This window comes from Ictidomys tridecemlineatus, chromosome 6, assembly GCF_052094955.1.
Source record: "Ictidomys tridecemlineatus isolate mIctTri1 chromosome 6, mIctTri1.hap1, whole genome shotgun sequence".
NCBI lineage: Eukaryota > Metazoa > Chordata > Mammalia > Rodentia > Sciuridae > Ictidomys > Ictidomys tridecemlineatus.
In genome coordinates, this window is record NC_135482.1 from 23,588,619 (window position 1) to 23,603,813 (window position 15,195).

The 15,195-nt window shown below is 36.2% G+C and overlaps 1 protein-coding gene across 9 annotated transcripts in view; it reads right to left on the reverse strand.

Moving 5' to 3' along the window:
- Vezt (vezatin, adherens junctions transmembrane protein) overlaps positions 1 to 15,195 on the reverse strand; it is an 84,893-nt gene that overhangs the window by 25,836 nt on the left and 43,862 nt on the right. For 8 of the 9 annotated variants that reach the window (XR_013440386.1, XR_013440385.1, XR_013440384.1 and 5 more), the window contains 3 exons: positions 14,613 to 14,760; positions 6,430 to 6,755; positions 2,664 to 2,857 (listed from right to left, as the gene is read on the reverse strand). Coding sequence is in view for 6 of the 9 variants with exons in the window: in XM_013358233.3 (XP_013213687.2) it covers positions 2,664 to 2,857; positions 6,430 to 6,755; positions 14,613 to 14,760 (668 nt within the window). In the remaining 3 variants the exon portion in view is untranslated. The remainder of the gene's footprint in view (positions 1 to 2,663; positions 2,858 to 6,429; positions 6,756 to 14,612; positions 14,761 to 15,195) is intronic. The other variant, XM_078052984.1, reaches the window with a different exon arrangement.

The window sequence follows — 15,195 nt, forward strand, 5'->3', positions numbered from 1 at the left end:
ATTCACCACATCAATAGACTTAAAGATAAGAACCATATGATCATCTTGATAGACTCAGAAAAAGCATTCGACAAAGTACAACATCCCTTTATGTTCAAAACATTAGAAAAACTAGAGATAACAGGAACTTACCTCGACATTGTAAAAGCTATCTATGCTAACCCTCAGGCTAGCATCATTCTAAATGGAGAAAAATTGAAGGCATTCCCTCTAAAATCTGGAACAAGACAGGGATGCCCTCTATCACCACTTCTATTCAATATAGTTCTTGAAACACTGGCCAGAGCAATTAGACAGACGAAAGAAATTAAAGGCATAAAAATAGGAAAATAAGAACTTAAATTATCACTATTTGCGGACGATATGATTCTATACCTAGAAGACCCAAAAGGGTCTACAAAAAAACTACTAGAACTAATAAATGAATTCAGCAAAGTGGCAGGATATAAAATCAACACACATAAATAAAAGGCATTTCTGTATATCAGCGACAAAATTTCTGAAACAGAAATGAGGAAAAACACTCCATTCACAATATCCTCAAAAAAAAAAAAAAATACTTGGGAATCAACCTAACAAAAGAGGTGAAAGATTTATACAATGAAAACTACAGAATCCTAAAAAGAGAAGTAGAAGAAGATCTTAGAAGATGGAAAAATATACCCTGTTCATGGATACGCAGAACTAACATCATCAAAATGGTGATATTACCAAAAGTTCTCTATAGGTTTAATGCAATGCCAATCAAAATCCCAACGGCATTTCTGGTAGAAATAGATAAAGCAATCATGAAATTCATATGGAAAAATAAAAGACCCAGAATAGCAAAAGCAATTCTAAACAGGAAGTGTGAATCAGGCGGTATAGCGATACCACATTTCAAACTATATTACAGAGCAAGAGTAACAAAAACAGCATGGTACTGGTAGCAAAACAGGCGGGTAGACCAATGGTACAGAATAGAGGACACAGAGACTAATCCACAAAGTTACAACTATCTTATATTTGATAAAGGGGCTAAAAGCATGGAATGGAGGAAGGATAGCATATTCAACAAATGGTGTTGGGAAAACTGGAAATCCATATGCAACAAAATGAAACTGAATCCCCTCCTCTCGCCATGCACAAAAGTTAACTCAAAATGGATCAAGGAGCTTGATATCAAATCAGAGACTCTGCATCTGATAGAAGAAAAAGTTGGCTCCGACCTACATATCGTGGGGTCGGGTTCCAAATTCCTTAATAGGACACCCATAGCATAAGAGTTAATAACAAGAATCAACAAATGGGACTTACTTAAACTAAAAAGTTTTTTCTCAGCAAGAGAAACAATAAGAGAGGTAAATAGGGAGCCTACATCCTGGGAACAAATTTTTACTCCTCACACTTCAGATAGAGCCCTAATATCCAGAGTATACAAAGAACTCAAAAAATTAGACAATAAGATAACAAATGGGCCAAGGACCTGAACAGACACTTCTCAGAGGAGGACATACAATCAATCAACAAGTACATGAAAAAATGCTCACCATCTCTAGCAGTCAGAGAAATGCAAATCAAAACCACCCTAAGATACCATCTCACTCCGGTAAGATTGGCAACCATTATGAAGTCAAACAACAACAAGTGCTGGCGAGGATGTGGGGAAAAGGGTACTCTTGTACATTGCTGGTGGGACTGCAAATTGGTGCAGCCAATTTGGAAAGCAGTATGGAGATTCCTGGGAAAGCTGGGAATGGAACCACCATTTGATCCAGCTATTGCCCTTCTCAGACTATTCCCTGAAGACCTTAAAAGAGCATGCTACAGGGATACTGCCACATCGATGTTCATAGCAGCACAATTCACAATAGCTAGACTGTGGAACCAACCCAGATGCCCTTCAATAGATGAATGGATAAAAAAAAGTGGCATTTATACACCATGGAGTATTATGCAGCACTAAAAAATGATAAAATCATGGAATTTGCAGGGAAATGGATGGCACTAGAGCAGATTATGCTTAGTGAAGCTAGCCAATCCCTAAAAAACAAATACCAAATGTCTTCTTTGATATAATGAGAGCAACTAAGAACAGAGCAGGGAGGAAGAGCAGGAAGAAAAGATTAACATTAAACAGAGACATGAGGTGGGAGGGAAAGGGAGAGAAAAGGGAAATTGCATGGAAATGGAGGGAAACCCTCATTGTTATACAAAATTACATATAAGAGGTTGTGAGGAGAATGGGAAAATAAACAAGGAGAGTAATGAATTACAGTAGATGGGGTAGAGGGAGAAGATGGGAGGGGAGGGGTGGGGGGACGGTAGAGGATAGGAAAGGTAGCAGGATACAACAGTTACTAATAGGGCATTATGTAAAAATGTGGATGTGTAACCGATGTGATTCTGCAATCTGTGTTTGGGTTAAAAATGGGAGTTCATAACCCACTTGAATCTAATGTATGAAATATAATGTCAAGAGCTTTTTTGTAATGTTTTGAACAACCAATAAAAAAAATAAAAATAAATAAAAAAATAAAAATTCAATGATACTTAAAAAAAAAAAATTTCACCAGAGAGAAATGTGCATGTTCAATAAACACAGACCAGGAAACAGAACAGAGCAGGGAGGAAGAGCAGGAAGAAAAGATTAACATTAAACAGAGACATGAGGTGGGAGGTACCTTTTTTATCTGTATTTCTCCGTAGCAGTTTGTCCACCTGAGAAATGGCTTCTTCCCAGCAATTGTTGCTTGCTTGAACATGGGGCTCAATCAACTTTAACTTCTGTTCTAGGATTTGATAAGCCTCTGATACTAGTTCTTGTGTTTCTTTAGTACAAACAAGCTTTTCAAGTTCATCTTCAAGAATTATAACCCTGGGCAATAGAGAAAAATAGGAACAGACTTCTAAAATATGAAATGAAAAATTTATAACTAATAAGGTTTACTTAAAAAAAATCAAGCTTATTTGGGCTGGGGATGTGGCTCAAGTAGTAGCACGCTCGCCTGGCATGCACGGGGCGCTGGGTTTGATCCCCAGCACTACATAAAAAAAATAAAATAAAGATGTTGTGTCCACTGAAAACTAAAAAATAAATATTAAAAAAATTCTCTCTCTCTCTCTTAAAAAAAATCAAGCTTATAAGATTAGAAAAAGGAATGAAGATGAATGGTGGTGATGGTTACACAGCAATGCGTATGTATTTGATGCCACTGAACTGTACATTTAAAATGGGTAAATGAGGCTAGAGCTCAGAGCTCAGTGATAGAGCACTTGGCCAACCCGCATGAGGCTCTGAATTTGATTCCCCAGCACACCCTTCTGCAAAAAAGGCTTTTTTTTTTTATATCATGTATTGATTAAAAAATATTTCTTGGGACTGAGGTTGTGGCTCAGTGGCAGAGCACTTGCCTAGCAGTGTGAGGCACCAGGTTTAATCCTCAGCATCACATATAAATAAATAAAAAATAAAGGTACATCAACAACCAAAAAGTGTTTAAAAAAGATTTCTTACATGCATACTAGTCATTTTATGAGCTATAAAGATAAATTAAACCCATCTCCTACTTATTAAAAATCAATAACTGAAATAGGAAAATTATCATATATATATAAAAGTACAATATATATAAAAAGTTAAAACACTTTATTTTCACTTTACACATAAGGAATTAGGTTCAGAGAGTTAAATAAACTTGCCCAGAGTCACAAAGCTGGTACCGCTGGTTTGAATCTAGGCCCCAAAAGATAACACAACAGAGACACAGATATTCATTCGCAAAATGAGATGAGAGGAAAATTATGACCAGCTATGGGCACAGATGGGGAACAGCTAAGGAAGAGATACTTTGAAGAAACATTGAAGGATGGATAATTTTGTGCTTTTACAAAAAGTAAATGGAACATGGGAAGGGGCATTTACACAGTTTTGGCAGGACTGAAGGAAAGGAATGAGAAATAAAGATAGAAACTTGGACTGTGGCCAGATTATGGCCACCCTTTCCATAGAATGTTTTGTATAGACTTTAAGCTGCTGTACTTGGAAAACAGTGAAGATTTTCAGTTAAGTGAGAAAGCAAATACATGCCTCAGCAAACTTAACCTGGCAGTGCACACTGTGGAGGTCAATGCCCTGGTGCAGGTTAGAGGCAATATGGTCTGACAGGGAGGCATGGAGAGTGGGAAGAGCCGAGGGGACAAGGGAGAGAGAGAAGTGAAACACAAAAAGAGGGTTTCAAAATATGAAACATAAAACAATTTTCTAAGATAATACTTTTAAAAGTGGTGTGTAGCAGCACTACAGAACAAATCATATAATAATTTGTGAATGATATACTTTCTAGTTCAAATAGTTAGAAAGGTTAGATATAGTAGCATATACAGAAATTATATTTTAAAACAGGACACATACCTCCTATATATCCTACAATTCCTACCCAGGGTACCAAGCCTCTTTTCTGTATTCATGTCCACCCATGGTAGCACTCTTCCTTCCCTAAGCCGTCTTCCTTCCCTTTAATGCATTTCAATATACCTAGTGTATTTCTGATTCTATTCCCCAAAATTAATTCTTCGGACACTCTGGGTTTGCTAATATAACCTTTTCATGGAAATCTGATTTTTCTCTGTTATTGATGCAATCTCTACCCACTCAAGTGGAGAGAGCCTTATCTCCCATGTTCCCTGCTAAGAATTGGGTTAGCTGCTTTCTTAGAACAGCAGATATAGACCACTAGAACACCCTACCTCATGGCTTTTTCATTTTCCTTAGGAGCTTTATATCTGACTATCCCAGCTCTCCAACTGATGGGTAAAACCTATCTTCTCAAAATGTCTTTCTGACCTTAAATTTCTATCCTCTATATATATCTTATTTTTCCTCATTCCACTTAAACTAGGGTTTTCATTTTATTGATATGTCAAGTCCTTTTGACCCATTTTCTTATCTTATAAAATTAATTGCTGTCCTTCTCCTATTTCTTGCTTGGTAATCTGAGTCAAAGATATCAACTATAATCTATGAGTTCAATAAATTCCTATGACCTTCCTGAACACCAACACAACAAGAACTCAATCATTCATTTGATCCAGTCCTACAGTATGGACATTTAACTGTTAGAGAAAAGTTGCGCTGGGAATGATTATATTCAGATTACATTCTGGTTTCTGTAGTATGGCGGTTATCACTTTCGCCTCATAGATATTATATGCTTTGACTCAGATTTTAAATGTGAAAATTTCCATGCAGAAATAGATGAAATACAAAGGAAGCCTGGAGCTTGTGAAAAAGCAGAATACCCTCACTTATTGGGATACTAAGATATCAGCTATGGCCCCCTTCTTCCTCCTGGGAGAAGTCTATATTACCCCTTTTTAAATAAACCTTGCTTTATATGCGAAAGAAAGAAAGAAATAGAGAAAATAGGGTTTTATTTATTTATTTATTTTGCAGGACTGAGGGTTGAACCCAGCCTCAACCACTCTAGGCAAGTGCTCTACCACTGATCAATATCCTCCGACCTTTATTTATTTTATTTTGAGGCAGGGTCTCACTAAGTTTTCAGGTAGGCCTTGAACTTGGGATCTGCCTGCCCTGAGATTCCAGAGTTGCTGGGATTACAGAAATGTGTAATGACACCTGGCTGAAAATAGTATTTTTTAAAAATATATTATTTATTTTTTTAGTTGTAGTTGGATACAATATCTGTATTTTACTTACTTATTTTATACCTTTATTTCATTTATTTATTATTATGTGGTGCTGAGGATCAAATCCAGGGTCTTGCACGTGCGAGGCCAGCGCTCTACTGCTGAGCCACAATCCCAGCCCTGAAAATAGTATTTTTAATTGATAAAGGTATACCAAAGTAGGACAAAAAGTTTAAAATTATGGTAGAACACCCAATATTATGCAAAACAGAAGATCAACAAATATAAACTGTGGGCCCTACCTTTTCCTGTTCAACTGAAGTCAAAAAGTTAGTTCTGTGCCACAGAAAAATTTACAAATCTGCTATAATTTCTTTAGAAAAATAGCAACATATAACTCTCCAACTGTGTAATAATGGCTCTAGTCCTATTGCAGTGCTGGCAGGTATTCTCTCAGACTGCAGGTTCCAGTTTTAAAACCCTACCTTAAGGGAGTTAAAAGCAGCTCATTTTTTCATAATCTTCTCCATCTCAGCTTTCAAAGACAATGAACACTGGCTTTGTCCTATCTTTCTACGTTTTCTGTTAAAAAGTAAAAACTATAAGTGACTGTCTCCAAAGTTAGTAATTATAAATCTTTGTTTCTCTGCTACATTTGTAGCTATAAACCATCCTTCATGCTGCATGTCTCAATTTTGTTTCTTCTTTTTAACTAGGACACAAGCCAACAACTACAATGGCACAAGAATGAAGCTTGCTAATCACAGGGACATTTCCTTAAATGGCCTCCAAACTTACTCATTCAGTAATGCTTTCAGATGGAGTTGCAAGCTGCGCACTGCTGTGTGAACATTATTTAGTTCTTTTGACTTCTGCTGAGTTTTACGCTGGGGTACTGACTGGTGCTGGGTTTCAAAGTACCGGTAGAACTCATAGCTGCGTTTGAGCTCTTCTAAACAGGCAGAATGAGCATGAGGTAGACCTTGAATCACATCAGACAGTATATGATGAGGCAAGAGTGCTGGAGAAAGTAAGGGCCCTGGAGGTGAATTGGCTGAAGAAAGCAACAGGGCTAACCGTCTGAAGAACTCTGAACTCTGTGCCACCCAGAGTTGAAACAACACCTAAAGGAAAAAAAAAAAAAAGAACTGACCAATAAAAAACACTGGTAAACATTTAAAACAAACTACAAATCTTCTTATCTGCTTATCTTAACTTTTGGTTTAAAATTTTTACTTTATCCGAAATAATGAATATAGTAAGTTGAAACCAACTCTTTTTTTCTTTATGTGCAGTTATCTTTATTTCAATTCCTAAGTATATTAGTTTGACCTCAGACATATGTTAGGCATGTCACAAACAGTAGATAACTGAAACCAACATGAATTTTGCTCAAGACATCTAGTTATGTTCTTCTGCAATCCACTTATTAAATAAAAAACATGACTGGTTTTGTTTGGAACTTGGAAAAAGCCAAGTAATATTTTACGGTCATTATGACAAACTTTAACTTCACAGGCCCTGTAAAAAGATTTTCTTTTTGGGAGCTGGAGATTGAATCTAGGGCCTTAAAGCCCTTATTTTCTCATATCTTCCCATATCCGTAACTTTCCTGAATTCTTTAATATCCACATGTACCTGATGAACTGGGTAGCCTGTTACATCAGTAGTCAATGTTTAAATATGGGGTGACAGAAAAACTTGTATTCCTAATCAATTCATAGATGATTTTCAAACTCTTAATATTGGAAAAGCACAATTTTCTATTTAAATGACTATTATAAAAAGGAGACAAACGAGCCAATTCATGCAATGATATTCAGACCCTGTTCTAAAAAAATAAATCATATATCCAATTCTTACTGCTGAGTAAAGAAACTATCAGGTCATCAGCTACAGTTGAATGTTACTCCTCTTCTCCAAGCAAGAGGTATTTAGAATCATGAATGAATTCAAAGCCAACAAGCATAGAGTGAAAGCTTTACTCTAAAAGCTGAACTAACTCTTAAAATTAGCCGAGAATATTATATATATATACCAAATTATGTAGTCATCACATGTGGTAACTTATGATCTCAGTATAGTAAGTAACACATATGTGATTTAGTACAGTTCCATCATAGATGAGAGGTGCTGATGAGACACAATATATTTATTAAAAGCGAGTCTTTCTTCATGAATTATTTAACAATTTTTTACACAGAGAAAATACTAGAACTATTACATGTCTTCTTATTTAACTATTAAAACTATTTGTAGCTTGCCACAGTGGTGCACACCTGTAATCCCAGCAGCTCGGGAGGCTGAGACAGGAGGATTGCGAGTTCAAAGCCAGCCTCAGCAATGGCGAGGTGCTAAGCAACTCAGTGAGACCCTGGCTCTAAATAAAAGTACAAAATAGGGCTGGGGATGTGGTTCAGTGGTTGAGTGCACCTGAATTCAATCCCTGGTACCAAACAAAAAATAAAAAACAAACTGCATTTGTTCACTCAGAAAATACTTATTGAGCACTACAGTGGGTAAGGCAATGTTTGGGGTACTGACAATACAGCTTCATATGAACAAAAATGAAAAAGAAAATCCCCACCTTGATGAAACTTCATTCAAGTATGGGGTGGAAACAGATAATAATCAACAAGTAAAATACAGTATTTCTTGGTTAATGGAGACATGGAGTAAAATACTGTAGAGAAGGGGAATAGCCAGCGTGTACATGTGTATACACAGATGAGAGAGGAAAGGAAAGGGAAGAAAAGAGAGGAAGGGAGTTGGCCAGGAAGGTATCTATTAGCATCACTTGAAAGAACCAATCCATGACACCATCAAGAGGGAAGAGAATTCTAGGGAGCAGGAGGTTCAAGTGCAAATCAGGATGCTCCCTTGGCAGGAGCATATAAAAGAATAAAGTTGACATAGCAAACTGCTGCTTTTAAAAAGACTAATTTTTACCCAATTACTGTCATATTATATATTTAATCCAAAAACTCAGAAGCATGTATGTTTTTATCTGTTTATTCTTTGGATAAGGAAGGTGTTCTGAGTAAGAGAATACCCATAATTTATGGGCAACAAGAAAACTTTGATTTAAATCATTTCACAATATGTAGATTCATTTTTAAAATCAGAAAACATAGTACTTTATAGTTTAAAAAACTAGTTAAGGGCTGTGGTTGTGGCTCAGTGGTAGAGTGCTTGCCTGGCATGTATAAGGCAATGGATTCGATCCTCAGCATCATATAAAAATAAACAAAAGTAAAACAAAACTATTGTGTACATTTACAACTAATTTTTTTTTTAATTTAAAAAATCAAGGGGCTGGGGATGGGGCTCAAGTGGTAGCGCACTTGCCTAGCATGTGTGAGGCACTGGGTTCAATTCTCAGCACCACATAAAAAATAAAGATATTATGTCCACCTAAAACTAAAAAAATAAATTTTAAAAAAATATAAAAAAAATAAAACAAAAGCAAAAAAAAAAAAAAACTAGTTAAAAAGTTAAAAGAGCTGAATATAGTGGCACCTGACTATAGTATCAAGTACTGGGACAGCTCCTGTACTAGGTATTTTATATGTTTCTTTCAGAAGGTTGTTTTCCAAACACAGGTGCAACATTCCCTATTGCTAAGTGTTCCTGAGGGAATATATATATATATATATGAACAATAAAAAGATTAGTTCAAAATGTATTTTCTTTAGAGGGCACAATGAAGATTACAAAGGAAAACTGATTCATTTGTAAACCATCTTTCATTAGGTCTTTTTATAAAACTTCAGTGCTACTCTTTTGAGAAAGAAGTTTCTTTTAAAATTTAATTTATAAAAATCCATTTTAAAATTCCTCATCTGAGTACAGTGGAAACTATAAAAGGTGGAAATACCTGTTTTGAATATAACAGGAACTTGTAGTAGTTTACAGATATCAAGATAAGGCTTATTCTGGAGCCTGATAGTCCTAACAACTACACAATTATTGAGTTTGGTTACAGAAGAGCTATTTGTCAAAATAAGGCAAATATAAAAACTCTATTATAGCCTGATGTGAAAAACAATATGGACAAGAAAAAGGATCCAGTCATAATTGGCATCATTGGGGGAGTAAGATGGGGAAAAAAGGCCAGAGAACAGTCTCACATTTTAGAGATGGTCATATCACCTGCAAGGTAAAAATTCAGCTAACATTAATTGCTTACTCTATGCAAGGTATAACTGGCAAATATTTTATCCTTTGGAGGTAGGCACTGTAATTATTTCATCTTCATAAATGCAGAACCAATGATTTGCTCAAGGCTCCATAAAGAGGCAAGAGAGAACTAGAGAGAAACCTACAAAAGACTTAACTCCATGGGACCCACCTTTTCTCTTTGCTGCCTATATTTTAGGTTTGAACATAGTCAGAATTTAGCAAGCTTTTATTTATTTAAATTAATTAATTTATATTTTGGTACTGGGGATTAAACCCAGGAACGTTTTACCACTGAGCTATATTTTCTATATCACTTCTTTTTATTTATTTATTTTTTAAATATTGAAACAGAATTTCACTAAGTTGCCAAAGCTGGCCTTGAACTTGCCATCCTTCCACCTCAGCCTATTAAGTTGATGGGTTTACAGGCATGTGCCATGCCCCACCACCCCAACCCATGCCGAGTCCTTCTTAAAGAATACTACTTATTACTATTTTTGAATACCCATTATACGACAAGCCTGCTATAGGTAGATTGTTTGTCTTCTCATTTAATCTAACATTCAACAAGGCAGATGTGGCAACCTCCTTTTACAGATAAGTTCAAAGAATAGTTTATTCAAGGTCAAATGATCGATTAGAATCAGAGCTAATATATAAACTCAGCTCTGCTCAATTTTTTTTTGCAAGGGGTGAGGAGGGTAGTAGGGATTGAACCCAGAGGTACTTAACATCCTTTTACATTTTAAAAATTTTTAGACAGGGTTTTTCCAAGTTGCTTAGGGCCTTGCTACATTGCTGAGGCTGGCTTTGAACTTGTGATCCTCAGCCTCCTGAGCTGCTGGGATCAAAGGAGTACACCAGGGCACCTGGCTTTAATTTTCTTCTTTAAGAATTTCTCAGATTGTCCTTTGTAAAATACTTTATTTCCTTTGTAGAGTAAAGCATGGTCATGATATTGAATTTGGAAGTGAATGAAATTACCTGAAGTTCTACCACCCCAACAAGTATTATTAATATTTTGATATTTTCTCCTGGTCTTTTTAAATGTTTTTAATATTTTTTTGGGTGTAGATGGACATAACACAATGCCTTTATTTTTTATGTGGTGCTGAGGATTGAACCCAGGTCCCGCTAGGTGAGCGCTCTACCCCTGAGCCACAATCCCAGCCCTCCTGGTCTTTCTTAAAAAACAGAATTCTGGCCACACTGCTTATATATGTATGTATCCTGATTATTTCACTGGAAACAGATGTTTCTCTAAGACTTTACAAAATCTTCATAAGCAAGTCATAGCTATTACTCAGTCTTTCAATATGTGAATCTAGTCTTTTATTGCTGAGCACTTAGGCAATACTCCATTTTTCGCTATTATATACATAAAGCTTCACTGTATTTAGAATAATTTCCTTAAGAAAATTTTGCAAGGCTGATGATGTGGCTTAACTAGCATGTATAAGGCCCTGGGTTCAACCCCTAGTAGCACCAAAAAATAAAAATAAGATTTGCATGAGTATAATTATTTTTTTTAAGAGAGAGAGAGAGAGAGAGAGAGAGAGAGAGAGAGAGAGAGAGAGAGAGAGAGAATTTTAATATTTATTTTTTAGTTATTGGCAGACACAACATCTTTGTATGTGGTGCTGAGGATCAAACCCGGGCCGCACGCATGCCAGGCGAGCACGCTACCACTTGAGCCACATCCCCAGCCCCGCATAAGTATAACAATTGATCTAAAGGATAAAGCATTTAAAAGGCTCTCTCTTTTTTTTAGTTATAGATGAACATGATATCTTTATTTTATTTATTTATTTTTATGTGGTGCTGAGGATCGAACTTAATGCCTCACACGTTCTAGTCAAGCACTCTACTACTGAGCTATAACTGCAACCTCTGAAAAGCTCTTTGTGTGTCAAATTGTATTCTCAAATCAATAAACTTGAGGAAACTGAGAAGAAAATGAGTGTGGTGGCCTACCCAGAGATGATTTTACTTGCCTACAATGACATGCACCTATAATCCTAGCTGTTGTGAAGTTTTCAAGGCAGGAGAATTCCAAGCTTGAGGCCAGAGAAGCAACACAATGGGATTCCAGGAAGGAAGGAAGGAACGAAGGAAGGAAGGAACGAAGGAAGGAACAAAGGAAGGAACGAAGGAAGGAAGGAAGGAAGGAAGGAAGGAAGGAAGGAAGGAAGGAAGGAAAGGGAAGGGAAGGGAAGGGAAGGAAGGAAGGGGAAGGGAAGGGAAGGGAAGGGAAGGAAGGAAGGAAGGAAGGAAGGAAGGAAGGAAAGGGAAGGGAAGGGAAGGAAAGGAAAGGAAGGGAAGGGAAGGGAAGGGAAGGAAGGGAAGGAAGGAAGAAAAGGGAAGGAAGGAAGGGAAGGAAGGAAGGAAAGGAAGGGAAGGAAGGGAAGGGAAGGGAAGGAAGGAAGAAAAGGGAAGGAAGGAAGGGAAGGAAGGAAGGAAAGGAAGGGAAGGAAGGGAAGGGAAGGGAAGGGAAGGAAGGGAAGGGAAGGGAAGGGAAGGGAAGGAAGGGAAGGGAAGGGAAGGAAGGAAGGAAAGGAAGGAAGAAAGGAAGGGAAGGAAGGGAAGGAAGGGAAGGGAAGGGAAGGGAAGGAAGGAAAGAAGGAAGGAAGGAAGGAAGGAAAGAAGGAGAGAGATGACAGTGGCTAAGACTATAATGGTAGGAGGGGATACAGAAAAAAGTAGGTGAGTTTAAAATACATTTTAAAGAGAGAACTGACTCAAAAATCTGCTGGCTGACTGAATGTGAGAAGTAGGAGGAGAGATAAGAAGGATGGCTTCTAGCTAAGTTGTATGGAGCTATTCATTTAAGGTGGGTTAGAATAAGGGTAAGAATAAGTAAAGGCAAATTTAAAATAACAGGAAAGGGGAAAAATAAACAGGAAAATCAGAAAGAAAACTGGTGGTCTGGGGCTGGAGACTGAGTTATACAACCAGCTCCAGAATTAGAAAATTTACATGGAATAGAAAATTTAAAAGATACAAGTTGATACAGTCCCAAAACAAAATGGATCTTGATAAATGCTGTCAATTAAACTACACTTGCACTTGTTTTCATGATGATTTTTTTAAAGACTAGAAACAAAGAATACTTAAAAAGAAGTTGATGAATACTAAATACTAACCAGGATTTTCTTTTTTTGGTTTTTGGATTGGGGATTGAATCAAGGGACATTCTACCACTCAGCCATATTCCCAGTCCTTCTTATTTTATTTTGAGAAAGTCTTACTACGGTGCCAGGATAGCCTCAAACTTGTGATCCTCCTGCCTCAGCCTCCCAAGTAGCTGGGATTATAGGTGTGTGCCACTCTACCTGTCTAAAAAGGAATTTAGAACATTTGGATTGACTTCTTAAACATACTCCTAAAATCTTAGGAAATTTCTGTAACTTACTTTAACTTATATTTTTCCATGTTATTATTTTTCTTCAATATTTTGCTACTTCTAACAAAGAAGTTCATCAAATGTATTCATTATAACCATTACCAATTCCCCATTATATTAAACTTATAATTTGTTTCCAATATTTGCTGCTATAGTAATATGAACCTGCTTTGGATAAATCTTTGATTACTTCCTTAGATAAGTCTATAAAATTGCTGGAGGAAAGGATACACACTTTTGTGAAGACTGGAATTCACTGCTAAAGTGAATAAATTATTCTCTCACCATTAATATATGAGGTCTCTCTGATTCATCATTGATAATGAATATTAACTTTCAATATCCTTGGCAAAATGATTATTATTTTTGTTTCTTTCATCACCAAGATTTAAAATTTTATCATATTTATTAGTATTTGTATTTCTGCTTTGTGAACTGCCAGTTCGTTAACCTGACCTGTCTTCTATAAGCTTTGTTTTTTTGTTTGTTCTTGCAATGCTAGGGATCAAACCCAGGGCTTAATGCATACCAGGCAAGCAACCTACCACTGACCTACACCCTCAGCCCTTTAAGTTTTAGTACTTTAGTACTCTTTATATGGGAAAAATCCAAGCCCTTTGTTATAAATCATTGTAATTTTTTGAGCTTCTTGTAATTAAAATATGCAATATTTGGCCAAATTATGTTATGTGCAGGTATAGACACATAACAATGAATCCCACTATTAAGTATAATTAAAATGCATCAATTAATAATAAAAGAAAAAGAAATAAAATTAATTAGTATTTTAGGTTTGAAGTTTAAATTTTATGCAATCAATCATATCTTTTCATGTGGATTTTACTATATGAGAAATCTTTTCCTTAATATACGAAATATAAAAAAATCTGAGGGACTTTTTTTCAAGGGATGATATAGTTTTTTTTTTTTTTAGTTGTAGATGGATAGCATGCCTTTATTTTATTTGTTTATTTTTATGTGATGCCAAGGCTCGAACCCAGTGCCTCACACATGCTAGACAAGTGCTCTATCACTGAGCTACAGCCCCAAGTTATAAATCTTATATGCTTTGTCCATGTTTGTTTAAACAAATGGCTGACCATAAAAATCACTCATACTGGCTTTCTATTAAAGTAATTCACTTATTTCCAGGCTCTAATTTAAGGTATTTTCTTATATAAAGAATTTTAAGAATTTTGATACAAAACATAAATTTCATTTGTATGATTCTCTCAGTTTTTAAAAACAGTGTCACAAACATCATTAACATATTTATGATGATGACATCCAGCAACAAGGAAGGTAAACAAATACACCCATTTATGTTCAGAAAGCACAGGTATAATCCAAGTGTATCTGTCTTTTCTTCAGTATTTTTCTTCTGCAAATGGATTACCTTTAATGCAGGTAGGCTGAAGCCATCTGTAAGGTTATGTGCTTCCTCTTCTGAAATCTGCTCTTCACTAAGTCCAAGGCCCAGCTCCTTAAAAGGCACCACACAGATGTAGTTGGTAACATTGTCACTCTCAGAGTTCAGGGGGTAGGTTAAATCAGGTTAAGGCAATCAACAAAGCCTTTTCATTAAACCATAAAAGGATCAGTCAAATTGTTCAAAATTACATTTACTAGTCTATATTGTGAACTTTTAAAAAAATATATTTTAAATTGTTGATGGACCTTTACTTTATGTATTAATTTATTTATATGTGGTGCTGAGAATCGAACCCAGTGCCTCACACATGCCAGGCAAGCGCTCTACCACTGAGCCACAACCCTAGCCCTGATGTACTGTGAACTTTTGCTGGAGATTTATATCAATTTTTTAGCACTGATTAATCTCAAAACCTACATATTAACAACATTCAGATGTAGGATACTTGTGAATAAAAATTTTAATGTCTAGGGCTGGAGTTGCCGTTCAGTAGTAGAGTGCTTGCCTAGCATGTATGAGGCACTGGGTTTAATTCTAAGCACCACAC